Here is a 14,683-nt window from a genome sequence, read left to right on the forward strand (position 1 = left end):
TAAATGTATTTGGAACTAAGAGTAGGCCCTCGAGCCATCAGTGTTTATGCCTTACCTGTATTTTCTGGGGTGGAGATCATTTCTAATCCTGGGATGAGGATGGAATATAATGATTACGGACAGTGTTTAGAGCTTATTCTGCCACTTAGCAATTTGTGATCTTGGGGTCTTGGCGAGTTCCTTTGTGACAGTGGTGACAGTAATGGCACCTGCCTTTATTAAAGGGCTCTTGGGAGGCATGACTGACACCCGGTGTGTGGCCATCATTGGCTGAGGCTCTCCAGCAGGTCTCCCCAGATCTGCTTTGACACCCCAGGCCTCTGAGCTTTCTTTAGGTCCTGAGCATGTCCCTTCCCCTTGCTTCACGTTCTCCTCAAATGAAGCCTGGCAACTGTGTCCCTGGCCAAATGATCAAGAGGGATGTGGGACAGGACAGGGCTGAGGACGAAGCCCGGGCCCATCCCTTCAAGGTAGCATCAGCTCCTTCATCAGCGACTTTTGGGGAGGGTCATGGGTCATCCCACCAGTTATTGATCTGCTTCATCAGACGGTGCCTCAGCCGTGATTGCTTCACTGTGTCCTGGAGGACTGAGAATTTTCCAAATGCGTGGCTGGAATCTCCTCTTACACTCTCTCTAGTCTGGCTACTGTCCCTCTCCTATTCAGTGGACTGACCTGAGCCAAGTGGCTTAGAATGACACTGTTTTAACACAGGATAGGAGTTTGGCCCATGAGTCTTTTTTTTTGAGAAGGAGTCTCGCTCTGTCACCCAGGCTGGAGTGCAGTGGTGCGATCTCGGCTCACTGCAACCTTCACCTCCCAGGTTCAAGCGATTCTCCTGCCTCAGCCTCCCGAGTAGCTGGGACTACAGCCATATGCCAGCACACCTGGCTAATTTTGTATTTTTAGTAGAGACGGGGTTTCTCCATGTTGGTCAGGCTGGTCTCGAACTCCCGACCTCAGGTGATCCACCCACCTCGGCCTCCCAAAGTGTTGGGATTACAGGCGTGAGCCACCGAGCCCGGCCCTGGCCCATGAGTCTTTTGTTCCAAGGGTGTTCAAGAAAAACCTAAAGATGTATCAACTAATACAGGCCCACAAAAGACTGACAGAATGGGAGCTTCACGGTGTAGTAAACTTTTCCCTCAAAACAAGCAGTAAGACTTTAAAGTACACTGAAGTTAAAGAGGGCACATGTAGTGTTTATTATGGAAAAAAAAAGTACAGAAAAATAAAAACATCAACACTGGTTTGTGTGCAGAATCTGGGTAGAGGTTGATCTTCTTGGCCTTAAGAAGCCAAAATGAGGAACTGCATGGGCAGGGTCACCCACCATCCCCCTCTGCATATGGAGCTTTGTGCTAAGGCTTTCAGTGTGTAGAAGAAAATTTCAAGACCCTGGGTGGGGGAAGTCACCCCTCAGCAGAGGGGAGAGAACCAGTATTCCTAATGATGAACCGGGAGCTGTGGTGGTTTGAATAATAACATTGTACAGATCTAATGATTTTAACTGTATTCCAACTCTCTGAGCATTGTGTGTGAAATATATGAGAACACAGTAAACCAGAAGAGCGCCTCATATTTACTCAATACTTTCTATGAGGCACCTTCATCCCCATTTCAGATGAAGCAGCTCAGACTCAGGGGGCTCCGTCCCTAACCAGAGCCCCATGGTGGCTGTGTGGGGGATGCGCATGACAAACGCCTTCACACTCAGAGCACCACGGAGCAGTCTTCCTCCTGCCTCTCACTGGCCAGGTCATCTCGCACACTCTGCAAGGCTTTACATCACTGAAGACTTTTTTTTTTTTTTGGCTTTAGCTGCTCTATTGGCTAGAACAACTCTTCTTCCCCAATTTCTTCTGTTATCTATTTTGGCAATTCATTGTTCAGGTTAAGAAGTGTGGAGTCACTGTGGAGTCCCCAACCCCTGCATCCAATCTGGTAGCAAGTTCTGTTCTTCGCATCACCCTAGTCCAGGCCATGGTCTCTCTCACAGCGACTGCCCCGGGCAGAACGCCTACACTCAACAGGGGAGGGCTGCGGGAAGTGCCAGGAGGCACAAGGGAAGGAGGAAAGGTGGGGCCGGGGCTCCTGGCCGGATGGTGGTCTTGGGGAGGGTGGCACTGCATTCTATCCGCCGTCAAGCCGGCAAGGCCACGACTCATCCGTGCGATGCTTCGTCATCTTAGTTCCTCCCTGCACTAGCAAGCGCTCAGCCTCTTTCTCTGAAATTGGTTTCCGCCTTCCCCGGGGAGCTGTCACAGGATGTGTTACTGTCTGCCTGGGGATAAAAGCCCCATCAAGGCACGACAGCAACCGCAGGTGTGAGGAAATTCAATCTCCAATGGCAAAGGCTCAAACACAAAAGCTAGAAGCTCACGTGGTGGCTACACTCCAGCAGCTCCAGGTGGGCAGAGTGAAAGGTGGCAGTAGCAGGCTGACAGGTGGTCCGCCTGGAGAGAGGCTCTCTGGTGAGACAGAGCAACTGGTGTCGGGATCCCGGGGCTGGATCGCTTGTCTTCAGACATTTGGTTGAATGCAGTGACCATCGTGCTGTCCCTCTCTGTCTCTGTCCTGTGGACACCCACTTCCTGTCTCCCATTCCTCACAAGCGCAGGCCTGCTGCCCACTGCCTGGCGGCTTCCCCACTCCCAGTCTCTCAAGTCTTGCTTCCTCTGCCTAACTGGTTCCCATTCCTGTCATCTTTGGATCTGGTGAGAATCCCAGGACTCCACGGGGGCTGGAGACAGCTCGTGGGCTTAGCTATTTTCAAACCTTCAGAGCCTCTGTTCGCCTGCAGACAGGTGGCATGTTTTACAGGTTCTACTCAACAGGAAGAAGATGTCTTGGAACTTAAGAGAAAAACTGGTTAGGCAGACTCCAAATGAAAGGAACCAGAAGCGAAGCGGAGTCTGCCGCATGAATTCTTAAGAACTCAGGTTATCTAGGAAATCTACCGCACGCTAAAGTGCTCCTCCGTAAGTGCTGCAGAGTTAGAATCTTCACAGCCTCCCTGCAGGATGTTTGTATCAAGCACCTGCTAACCACTGGCCCCGTGCGGTAAGACTTCCGAAACCTGTAGTGACGAAAGATCATTGCGCTTGGGGCTGTAGGCTTTCGCTTGTCTTCAGACATTTGGTTGAATGCAGGCCTGTGCCCACCAGGAGCACTGGGCTTCTCCTACGCCAACTTGCTTCTCAGCCTTCTCTTCCTTGGCACATCCCGTCCAGTGATACAGGATCCCCAGCCCAAGCCTCTGCTATTTACAGCAAGGCCCAGAGTTACGGAGAGAAGGCTGTGGATTCTACTCTTGAACGCACTGTGGCATCCCTGCGTGACCTTGTGTGGGAATGGCTGCCACACCCCCTCCCCACAAGCCAAGCATGCTAAAGCAAGCCCTGCACAGACCGCAGGAGTGGGGGTTCAGGATGTCTGGTTTTGTTCACTGGGGGGCCCAGTGCCTCAAGCTTCACTGAAACATGACTGATTGCCTCTAACGGACAGGAAAGGGCTCTGGATTTCAAGGGAAAGGCTGAGGAGGAAACAGATGATGGCTGGAGCGGGAAGAATTTTGTGATGGGAGAGGCTCTGCACATGAGACAGTTGGAATCTGAACCTGCAGAAATTTGAGTTTAGAGTTTTGCAGATAGAAAGCAACCTATACATTGCAGGGAATAGGAATAATTTCTGGATTAAAAAGTCTTACCTGGTTTATCCCTTCCAGAAAGAGGAAGATGCTTGAGTTGGATGACTCGATCTGCAGTGCTTCAGCTGACACGTGTTAGCAGCCATTGTTCTAGAAATGATTTCACTGTTGGAAACTGCTGAAGAAATGTGATTCGGTGAAGTGGGGGAGGCTGTCCTGGCCACTGTGCACTGAAGACCAGAGAGAGACCGAGATGGCTTCCTTCTGAGCCTGTACCGCTGACACAGCTCTGTAGAGAAGGGGGTTGTATAAATGATGTCCCTAAGGCATGTACTCCCATGTATAGACACGAGTGCTGCATTCCCAGGCTCTGACGTAAACGCTAGGCTTTACAAAACAGAAACGTACACACAACATGGGATCTGGTGAGCAGTAACGTGAGAGCTGCTAAGCAGACACAGCAGGTTCTATTTTTAACACTTGATTGGCAAAATGGAACTCCCTTCCCCTCCACCCTCACAGAGAACGAGTACTTTTGTTTTTCTTGTGGGTGACCTAACTTACCTGTTTACCCAAGGCCTGTGAGCCTGCTACAAAAGTAATTCAGACAGTAGCTTAGTCCCAAGCCACCGAACCGTTCCTATGCGGGGAGCTGTCACTGTCACATTCAGAAAGCGTATGCACTGTAATAACAGCAATGGAACACACTAGGCTTTGGACAGACTTTACTGTCATATCTTCATTAGCTCAAACTAGAAAAAAGGGTTATTAAAAAGCGGGAGTTCTAGTAACACACAGTCTGTCTCTTTGTGAGGAAAAAGGACTTCAGATCAGTGAGGAAGGAATCTGCTGAAATTTCATGAACATGCCATGCCTAATGCAGCAGACTTCCTAGAAAACCCCTAAACCATGGTATTTGAGAAAACAGAATAAGAGGCAGACCTAAGTGTATCAGGCAGCGGGGAGCAAACGAGCACTGGAAGGGAAGTCTAATGTGTGCTTTAACTGCAGCCCACCCACTCAACCCTCCGAGACGAGTAGAGTATTTGCTGTTTCTCTGCCAAAGTTTTAAGGGAGTGTTTTAAGGGCTTTGAAGATTAGCAACTGGAATCCAGGGTGCATTCACAACCCTGTGTGGGTATTTCCCCCCAAAACCTGCACAGAAGTGAGAATGACAAAATAACGACGTTCCTTCTGTCTGGAATTTAATTTTCTTATGAAAACAAAGACAGAAAAATTAAAATGACCCACTGCCAGGATAACATTTCTTTTTTTTTTTTTTTTGAGATGGAGTCTCACCCTGTCGCCCAGACTTGAGTGCAGTGGCGCAATGTCTGCTCACTGCAACCTCCGCCTTCCAGGTTCAAGCGATTCTTCTGCCTCAGCCTCCCAAATAGCTGGGATTACAGGCGCCTGCCACCATGCCCAGCTAATTTTTGTCTTTTTAGTACAGACGGGGTTTCACCATGTTGGCCAGGCTGGTCTCGAGCTCCCAACCTTGTGATCCACCTGCCTCGGCCTCCCAAAGTGCTGGGATTACAGGCATGAAGGATAACGTTATTTCTACCCATCACTGGCACTTGCCCTTAATCCGAGTCATTTTGGAGCCCCCCTCCCTGTCTCTGGGCCTGCTTAATTAGCTATATGCATCCTCGAGGGCTGAGAAGGAAGGAAGGGAGAGTCCGCAAGTGGATTTTTAGTCTTCACCCAATGCAGAGGCAGTTTTGAGTTCTGTGGACAGCAGAAGCTTCAGTTCTTTGATGTATCTATGACTGGGCCAGAGCTGCAGGTGACCAGGTCTGGGGACAGACAGAGTCTTCCCATCAGTCTTCCAGAACAGGGAGGAGATGGCTGGGAGCTCTGTTTGGTACCAACAACCAAAGTGAAGATTATATGACAAAGGCTACAAAGGAGTCATTTATTAAAAACAAAACCCTAGAAACCCCTCAGCAGGAATTGATGACAACAACAGAGGAATCCAACACCCTGACTGCTTCAGACTCTGTTGGCAACAGGATGGGTGCCCCCTGTGAGCTCGATCCACAGTGACTTCAAGCCGCAGTGACACAGCACACTAGTTCATTACACAGGTCAAGACAGAGGCAGCCACTGGGGCGGGGACCCTTGGGGAGAGGCTGGAACTCAGGGCCCTTCTCCAGCCTTTGTTGTCAGGCATCCTCATGCCAACCGCAGGCTTCTCTTTGCCTCTGAACAATGGGCACCTTCTTACCAGGCAGGGGCTGCTTAGGTAAAGGTCAGCAGACCTAACACTAGTTACTCCCAGAAATCTGGGCTTGCAGCAGAGACCACAGCACAGGGCCAGGCTCTCAGGACAGAGCAGCTGGTTCTTTCCCCAGTTACTGGAATTTAGGGCCCATCTCAGAGGGGCATTTGACATGTGTCCCCAACACCCGGTTGTCACCACAGGTAAACCAAGACTATAATCACAACAGCAAGGACAGGATTGTGTTGCTTTTTTCCTTTTTTTTTTTCTTAAAGGAGTGAGGGCATGGAAAATATACAGCACACCAATGAAACAAAACGTCAAAAAAAATACAAAAAAATAGAAAATAGAAAAATGTATTTACAAGTAGTACATTACTATGATGAGAAAGCACAAAGACACCTGCTGCTATAATACATGCATTGGCTCGAGAAGAAACTACGGAACACCCTGCGAGGGAGAAGCCTAGAAAAGAAAGAAAGGGCCAAAAGGTTTGAACTCTTCATCCCTAATTTGCTACACTGATCAAAACCAAGTAAGGGCTCCTGAAGTCCATGAGTCTATCATCAATCAGCACAAATGCTATATACTGGTTTGTAACTGCGGGGTCAGTCGTGAAGGGGAAGGACAGCAGCTTATCCATATACAAGGAAGCCACAGTAAACTGCTCGACATGCTCAAAACGACAGCAAGCCCCTGTCAGCTACACAGCGTGATCTTAGCAGGATTTCATTTTTGTTTATTCATATATATCTATGTGTGTGTTTATATATATATATGTACGTATGTATAAAAACCGTGCCCTTGTTCACTGCCAACACAACATCTGGGTGGACATGAACTCATTACAACAAATTCTTATGTGGATGTTGTAAGAAGTCACTCAATGTCTGTGGATTTAATAAGTCACTTCACACCACAGAAAATATTTAATAAATCCAAAAAAAGGAAAGAAGAATATAACGACAGAAGAGCTTCTGTCTCAGTTCTCTGAAACTGAGTCCCCCATAGGAAACTGGTCCCAAAGTTCTCGAGGGGTCATTGAAGAAACTTCGGTTTGCTAATTTTTTTCATCCTTTTAGTGTTCAAAAGTTCTAGAAAGACTCCTCGCTGTTTTCAGTTTTTAAACAGTCAAATCTCCATCTCCCCCACAAGGTAACAGTCTGGTGCAGATCCATAAAAACGTGGGAGGAAGGCGCGCTGGGGAGAGGCCTGTCCCTCTTGGAAGGGGCCCCACCTCTACATCCGCAGGAAGAGAAGGAACCAAACAGGGCTCCAGCACCTCTCTCCTGCAAACGAGCTCCCTTTAAATGCCAAATCCAGTCACACGGCAGTTCCTTAAACACAGGTACATTTCTGAGTACCAGGCCAGCTCTAAGAGGAAACAAACCATGAGTTGAGAGAAAAGGACTATGACGGCCATCTGGTCACTTTCCACGTGATCCATCATACTTCCAGGAATCGGGAGCTGCTGGACTTGGAGTGGAAAGGCTCAGACCACATCCGCCGGAGGTCGCCCTGGGAAACAAGGGACTTTCTAAGTTACAGATTTAAACATGAGGCACACACAGCTGTCTGATTCTTTAAAAAAAAAAAAAAAAATTTTTTTTCCAGATATGAAGTCTTCCTATATATTGGCCAGGCTGGTCTCAAACTCCTGGGCTCGGGCAATTCTCCTGCCTCGACCTTCCAAAGTGCTAGGATTACAGGCATGAGCTGCTGCGCTTGGCCCCTTTCTGATACTTTTTTTTTTTGAGATGGGTTCTCACTCTGTCACCTAGGCTGGAGTGAGTGCAGTGGCGAGATCTCAGCTCACTGCAACCTCCGACTCCTGGGTTCAAGCGATTCTCTTGCCTCAGCTTCCTGAGTAGCTGGGATTACAGGCACTCACCACCCCATGCCCAGTTCATTTTTGTGTTTTTAGTAGAGACAGGGTTTCACCATATTGGCCAGGCTGGTCCTGAACTCTTGACCCGCCTGCCTCAGCCCTCCCAAGGTGCTGGGGTTACAGGCGTGAGCCACCATGCGCCCTGCCCCCTTTCTGATGCTTGATCTGAGATCAGATTGCTTCTGTGGGAAATCAAAGAGCATTTAAATCTTACCCATTCAAAAATAACCCACTATTTTTAGGAGGACTCCCTAGAAGGGGTGCTTTTAGGCTCCCTGAGCAAGAAAGGGCTTTTATCAACTCTCTAGAGGTAGTGAGTCAAGTGAGCTGGGCAAGTAAGTTGACCTCTGTATCTGCTTCCTCATCTGTAAAACGGGGCTGAGAATAGATATCTGGGAAATAATGTGCTCTTGAACTCTGGTTTTATCATATGCTGCCTCAACACTATTCAATCTTAATTATTCCCAAACTTCAACGTAGTGTTAAGCTGTTAGGTGGCAGGAGGGCACTGCTTTGAACAGAAGCAGGAAGTACCCTCAGCTGGGCTCTGGGGCTTTCAATTAGTTATTCCTCGACCAGGTGGTGTAGTGGTCTAGCTCATCAGCATTTTCTGTCAGTGGCTGCACGAATCTGGAAGTGTTTGCTAACGCCAGGGTAGCGCGCGCGCGCGCGCACACACACACACACACACACACACACACACACACACACAGTCGAGATCACAAGCTCACTCAGGGGCTTAAGCAGAATCACCTCCAGCGAGGAGAGTGCAAACCGAGGCACAGGCCAATCCAAGTTATTGCTTTCACAGGTTTATAACTGCTGCTCTCACCTTTAAATAGGCCATCGTGAGGAGTGGCAATAAAGTAAATGGCACCAAATAGAGAAGGGCGGGCTGGGCGGCCCGGTGAATGCGAGACGCCACAGTAGCAGTGAGCAGGCCTGTGAGGAGAGAGAGGCATCTGTGAGACACGAGAGGGAACCCGTGTCACCTGGCTGCTGCTGGGCAAAGTCCTGCAACTGTACAGATCTAATGTGCCGTCGTCCATTCTATGGTTGGGGTGTGAAATGCCCAGCTCGGGCGGTTGAAGAAATGTGGATCAGCACAGCTTTAAAAAACACCTACAACTCCAAGGACACATGACTGACCCAAGTCTCACTCCTTGCTCAGGTTCCTGGGTTCAAACCCTCCCTCCAGCTCCGAGTGTGCCTCTGTCTCCTGTGATGCTGGACTTGGGAGGCAGAAGACCTGGGTTCAAGTTCCAACTCTGCTACTCACAATAGCTAACATAAATGTAGTTCAGACCTTCCACCTCTCCGAGCCTCAGCTTGCTCATCTGTCTAATGGGGATAATGCCACTTGCCTTGCCCCTCTGAGTTTGTGGACTGAAATGAACCCATGTGAATGAACTGCTGTGGGACGAGGACAGTGCTGGGGTTGAGGAGGAGGTACGGAGTGCAAAAGCTCCTTTCCAGTCACTGTGCGGGAGCAGTTGCATGTGCGGGCAGGTTACTGCTTTTCCCAGCCCCATCACAATCATCTCCTGTCTGCCTACACATGAGCTGGCTACAAAACTTGGCCTAGGTCAGAGTGGCAGAAATGTAGAACTAATGAATGTAAGTAAGTATCTATTGAATAAAGTAGGAAATAAATACGACAGTCATTCAACTCTAGAGGAAGATTTAAGCACAGACTAATCCACTGCACTGTGTGCTGTGTGTCCTTGGCTTTGAGGACTGACATGCTTTTCCTACAACGTTCTTCAGATACACAGCTGGAGAGGGAACTGGCCTATCCAGTACACAAAACACTTAGCATCTCACGGGCCAGGCTGTCTATTACAGCACCCAGAATTCCTGCTCTCCTTCCATCCAGTAACTGTAGCTAGAAGACCTGATTTAATTCCAAAGGTTGGAGGACAGCCAGAGCGAGGATCATCTGCAGTCTCTCTGGTTCTCTTACCTACAAAGTATCCGATGAGGGTGCAGTGAAAGTAGGAGACCTTCTGCATGCGCCCGGAGATGTTGGCAGGTCCAGGGGCCCCACAGGAGTCCCCACTGGCTTGTTTTTTGTAGTTGTCATAGCGAAGGACAAAGCATAGTAGGAGACCAGGCATAACGATGTCTCCGATGCCCAACATGGAGAAGTGGCTGCCAGTGGAGCTGGAATGCAGTTTCACAGGTTAGTGACGTCACACTCTACAATCCAGTTTCTATTCCTTTTGTGCAAAGTTTGTTAGCTTTTTAAGGAGTCAAAGAGCTTATCTGCATGGTAGATGGAAATCTCTTCTGATGGAACATTAGTTTTAAGAGTGTACAGAGAAAACTCTTCTGATGGAACATCAGTTTTAAGAGTGTAGAGAGAAAAAGCTGCAACAGTACTGGCACTAGAGGTCTCCACCTGGCCCCCCGTGTTTCAGGAGAGCCCCTTGGAAGTGACTGCTGAAGTGATTTGCATAAGTGCTGCTTCCTCTAGAAATGTCAAACAATTCATCATTTGTGACACATTCACTGTTGAGACTTCAAATAAGCACCTGGCTACTATTACAGGTGGAAGATTAAAGCAGCACATTCATTCTGCCAAGATTATATTACCAGGAGTTGTATAATTCTACCATTAGAACTGATTTTTATAAATATCTTACAAGTTAAAAGGATCGAGATTCTCCTAACTCCAGCCAACTCTAAACAGTGGAAACAGCAGTAAGGCATGGCTGTTTGCTGACATTAATCAATAATAAAAGGCACCGCCTGGATCACTTAGTGATCCTTCTTGGCAAGCCAAGAATCTCATCCTCATTTCCTCTTCTGCAGCATGGAGATAATGGCCCCAGGCTGGGATCAGAATGCTGATGACATAAGAGACTGATCAAGGCCGGGAACAGATAGGCACAGGAAGACAGTGTGGTCCTGTCATAGCATGAGGTCTTACCTTGGGAAGACCAGTTTTCCAGGCAGAGACAGGCGAGGAACATCACGCCCAACATTGGGCCCCAGGTGGAGCTTCCGGGATAGAACGTCAAGGGGATTGTCAGCCGGCTGAGTGGCCACCTTCACCATGACGTTGCTATTGAAGATGTAGGCTGAGAAAAATACCTGCCGAGTTGGAGAGATGCCTTTAACAGAGGGAGTTGGAAGCAACCTGCTTTCAGCATCAGCCCTCCTTGCTCTTAAGAGCAGAGTCTCAGAATGCTGTGACTGCAATGCTTTCGTTGACTGTATGATTTGAGAAAATCTTTGCTCTTCCTGTGTACTTGCCAATTTCTGCACTCTCCACACCCAGAGATTACTCCCTGACACGGTGGCCCCCACTGCAGCGAATCTTGTCAGCCTGTTACCTCTTCTATCCTAGGAGTCATACACACACACTACCTACTGTACAACTTTTCAGCAAACAAAAGGATCGGACTGCACACCCATGATACAGTTAAGGACTGGAGAGAGAGTGATCAGCAGCCGGGCAAGCCCGACTTTGGATACTTCTAGTTAATAGTTTTCAGGCGTGAATGCTTCACTTCAACACAAAGAAGGGGAGGGGCTCCAAGGACATAAACGCTTACCCAAAAGACATCATAGATGAGAAGCCCTGAGAGAAGCAGGCAGGAGACCTTGAGGCTCGGCAGGCGGACAAAGGCGATCATGGCGACACAGAGGCCCATGGCCAGTGCTGGGGAGGAGACAGGGTACAGCAGTCAGTGTGGACTCCAGGCTCATCCTCTTTCCACAAGCTATGCCCCTTCACAGAGTTTGCAATTCCCTCAAAAATCAGGCAGCCCTAAGCTCCAGCTTCAGAAACTTACACGCAACTGGTGCAAAGCACCCACTTCTTCAGCCTGTTTGGACTTGTGGAATTTGGGGTGATTGCTTTCCTCCTCCTAGACATAGTGCTCGGCTGTTGGAGACCCAGGAAACCAGTCCAAGACCTCCAAGCTCTCTTTTCCTGCCTTCCCTCCAATGTTGTGGATGTGTTGTCCTTGCTCCCTGCTTTAAAGTGAACTCACACCCTAGATAGCACCCCCTTTCATTCACTGGAGGCATCATCCCAGCAATTCATTAACTGCATTATAGAAAACTAGAGAATACAGTAAAGCAAAATAAAAAAATTACATTCCCACTTTTCAGAGATTACCACTGTTCAATATCTTCCTAGAATTTTGTTTTTCTTTTTGGAGATGGAGTCTCGCTGTATCACCCAGGCTGGAGTGCAGTGGCACAATCTCGACTCACTGCAACCTCTGTCTCCTGAGTTCAAATGATTCTCCTGCCTCAACCTCCCGAGTAGCTGGGATTACAGGCACCCACCACTACGCCCAGCTAATTTTTGTGTTTTTAGTAGAGATGGGGTTTCACCATGTTGGCCAGGCTGGTCTCGAATTCTTGACCTCAGGTGATCCACCTGCCTTGGCCTCCCAAAGTGTTGGGATTACAGGCATGAGCCACTGCACCCAGCCAAGAATTTTTTACATACTTTTTTTTTTTAATCTAATGAGATCACACAATCTGTTCCCCCCCTCCACCAAAGCCAACAACCCCCAGTTTCCACTTGGGTGAATTTTCACCTCATTTAATCAAATTTCTCTATAGATCCCAAAACATCTTTTGCAGATGGTTTGTCTGTGCTGGTTTCCAATCTGGCATAGTCCACCCCACCACTTTTATTTTTTTTGAGACAGGGTCTTGCTCTGTCGCCCAGGCTGGAGTGCAGTCATGTGATCTTGGCTCACTTCAGCCTCTGCCTCCTGGGCTCAAGCAATACTCAGCCTCCTGAGTAGCTGGGACCACCGGCATGTGCCACCACACCTGGCTAATTTTTGTATTTTTTGTAGAGATGAGGTCTTGCTATGTGGCCCAGGCTGATCTCAAGCAATCCTCTCACCCTGTTCTCCCAAAGTGCTGGGATTACAGGTGTGAGCCACCATGCCCAGCCTAAAGTCCTTTTTTTAATGACTTGCTGAAACTGGAGTCATCTGGATTTTTCTGTGCTTCTCTATTGCAGTGGTTGGCTTTTCCTCTATCCCGTATATTTCCCATAAATTAGATGTTATCATTTGAGTGCTCGATCACTTCCAGCAGGGCTTTCATCCCTGCTACTCCACTGACACTGCTCCTGGGGGCTTGCCAAGGATTCCCTCATAGCTACACACAGTAATCGACCTGTCCTCCTCTTACCCAACCTTTAGGCAGCAACCCGCCCAGCTAATGGCTCCCTCCTTCTCCCTTGATTCTCAGGACAATGTGCTCTCCTGTTCCTCCCCACTCACTGGCCTTTTCAGGCTTCTCTGTAGCTCCTCCTCAATTCCCAGAACTCCACGGGCCTTTCCTCAGATCTTTTCCTCTCTCAGTGATCTCGTCCAATCTCAAGGCTCTTGACACTATCTTATATGTCATCAACTCACACATTTTAATTTCCAGCCTGAATCTCTTCTTGGAGCTCCAGACTCATACATCCTGTGGCCTAAGAGACATATATACTTGGCTGTCTAGTTGGCCTCTTAAATCTAGCATGTCCAAACTCAGCTCTTAACAGTGCAGTCTTCTGTCTCCAAGCATTTACTCTTTGCTTCCAATTGTGCAGACGGAAATCTGTGATGTCGTTTTTGACCTGTCTCTCTTTTACACCCTGCCTGGCTTAAGCCGCCATCCTCTCCTGGCGTGCATTGCTGCAATGACCTCCTCCCTGGCCTCTCTGCCTGCAACTTAACCCCTAACAAGTCTCTTCTTCACAGGGCAGATCGAAGCAGCTTCTTAAACCCTAAGGCAGGTTTTATGGGGCCCCTAGCTCAAAACTCTTAAACAACTTCCTACAGAGTAAAAGCCACAGCCTTCATACTGGCTGACAAGGTCCTGCTGTGACGGTGACCCTTCAGGTCACCTCCTGCTACTTCCTGTGCTAGCCACAGCAGCCTCCTCACTCTGCCCCCCATGCCGCCGCTTCGGCCATGCCGCCGCTTCAGTGCTCTGCATTTACTGTGCCCTCTGCCTGAACAATCTCCTCGCAGAACCCAACTGGCTCCGCTCCTCGTCTTTCACAGTTCTTCACGCAAGTACTAGCTTCTCGATGACAGGTGGACTTTCCTGCAATTATATTTAAGATTATACTTCCTGCCCTTGTCTTATTTTTCATTTCTCAACATCTGATATACAAAATTTCTTCTTCTTTTTAAACATTCTCACTGCCCTCAACTCCAGTGAAGGTTCCCCGAGAGCATGGCTCAGTGCTCACCCTTGTAGTCTAGGCCAGGGCCTGGCAGGTGCAGGGCCTCTCCCCTCCTTCAGCTCTCTTCCTCCACTGTTCTGCAAACACAGGTTTGATGAGGACACAGAGCTGTTGAGGAACTCTTCATGGGGTCTTGTGGGATGAATGTCCAACTCCCTGGCCAGGGAGGGCACTCTCCACTGTACAGCCCAAGCCCTCAACACGCATTCCCGTGGCTCTGTTTTCTAGACAGTTCAACACAATTTCCCGCTCTCCACACATACTGTGTTCTTTTCACGCTCTACCCAGAAGGTCCTGCCCCCGGCTCCTTCATCTGGAAAATCCATCCTCATTCTGAAAGAGCCAGGTCAGGAGTCCTTTCTCAGAGTCTTTCCTGATCCAACCAGTCAGTTGCTGCTGCTTTTTTTTTGTTTGTTTTTTTGAGACGGAGTTTTGCTCGTTGCCCAGGCTGCAGTACAATGGTGCAATCTCAGCTTACTGCAGCTTCCACCTCCTGGGTTCAAGTGATTCTCCTGCCTCAGCCTCCCGAGTAGCTGGGATTACAGGCATCCATCACCACACCCAGCTAATTTTTGCATTTTTAGTAGAGACAGGGTTTCACCATGTTGGTCAGGCTGGTCTCAAACTCCTGACCTCAGGTGATCCACCCACCCTGGCCTCCCAAAGTGCTGGGATTACAGGCATGAGCCACCGCGCCCGGCCCAG

General features: G+C 48.8%; 1 protein-coding gene across 3 annotated transcripts in view; it reads right to left on the reverse strand.

Annotated features, from left to right (window-relative positions):
* Positions 1-5,548: 5,548 nt before the first annotated feature.
* The window catches only part of SPPL3 (signal peptide peptidase like 3), a 138,356-nt gene continuing 129,221 nt past the window's right edge, over positions 5,549-14,683 (reverse strand). For 2 of the 3 annotated variants that reach the window (XM_034934655.3, XM_034934656.3), the window contains 5 exons: positions 11,322-11,428; positions 10,694-10,857; positions 9,725-9,924; positions 8,594-8,703; positions 5,549-7,391 (listed from right to left, as the gene is read on the reverse strand). In XM_034934655.3, the coding sequence (XP_034790546.1) occupies positions 7,320-7,391; positions 8,594-8,703; positions 9,725-9,924; positions 10,694-10,857; positions 11,322-11,428 (653 nt within the window). In that variant the 3' untranslated portion in view covers positions 5,549-7,319. The remainder of the gene's footprint in view (positions 7,392-8,593; positions 8,704-9,724; positions 9,925-10,693; positions 10,858-11,321; positions 11,429-14,683) is intronic. The other variant, XM_055096258.2, reaches the window with a different exon arrangement.

This window comes from Pan paniscus, chromosome 10 (genome assembly GCF_029289425.2).
Source record: "Pan paniscus chromosome 10, NHGRI_mPanPan1-v2.0_pri, whole genome shotgun sequence".
Taxonomy (NCBI): Eukaryota; Metazoa; Chordata; class Mammalia; order Primates; family Hominidae; genus Pan; species Pan paniscus.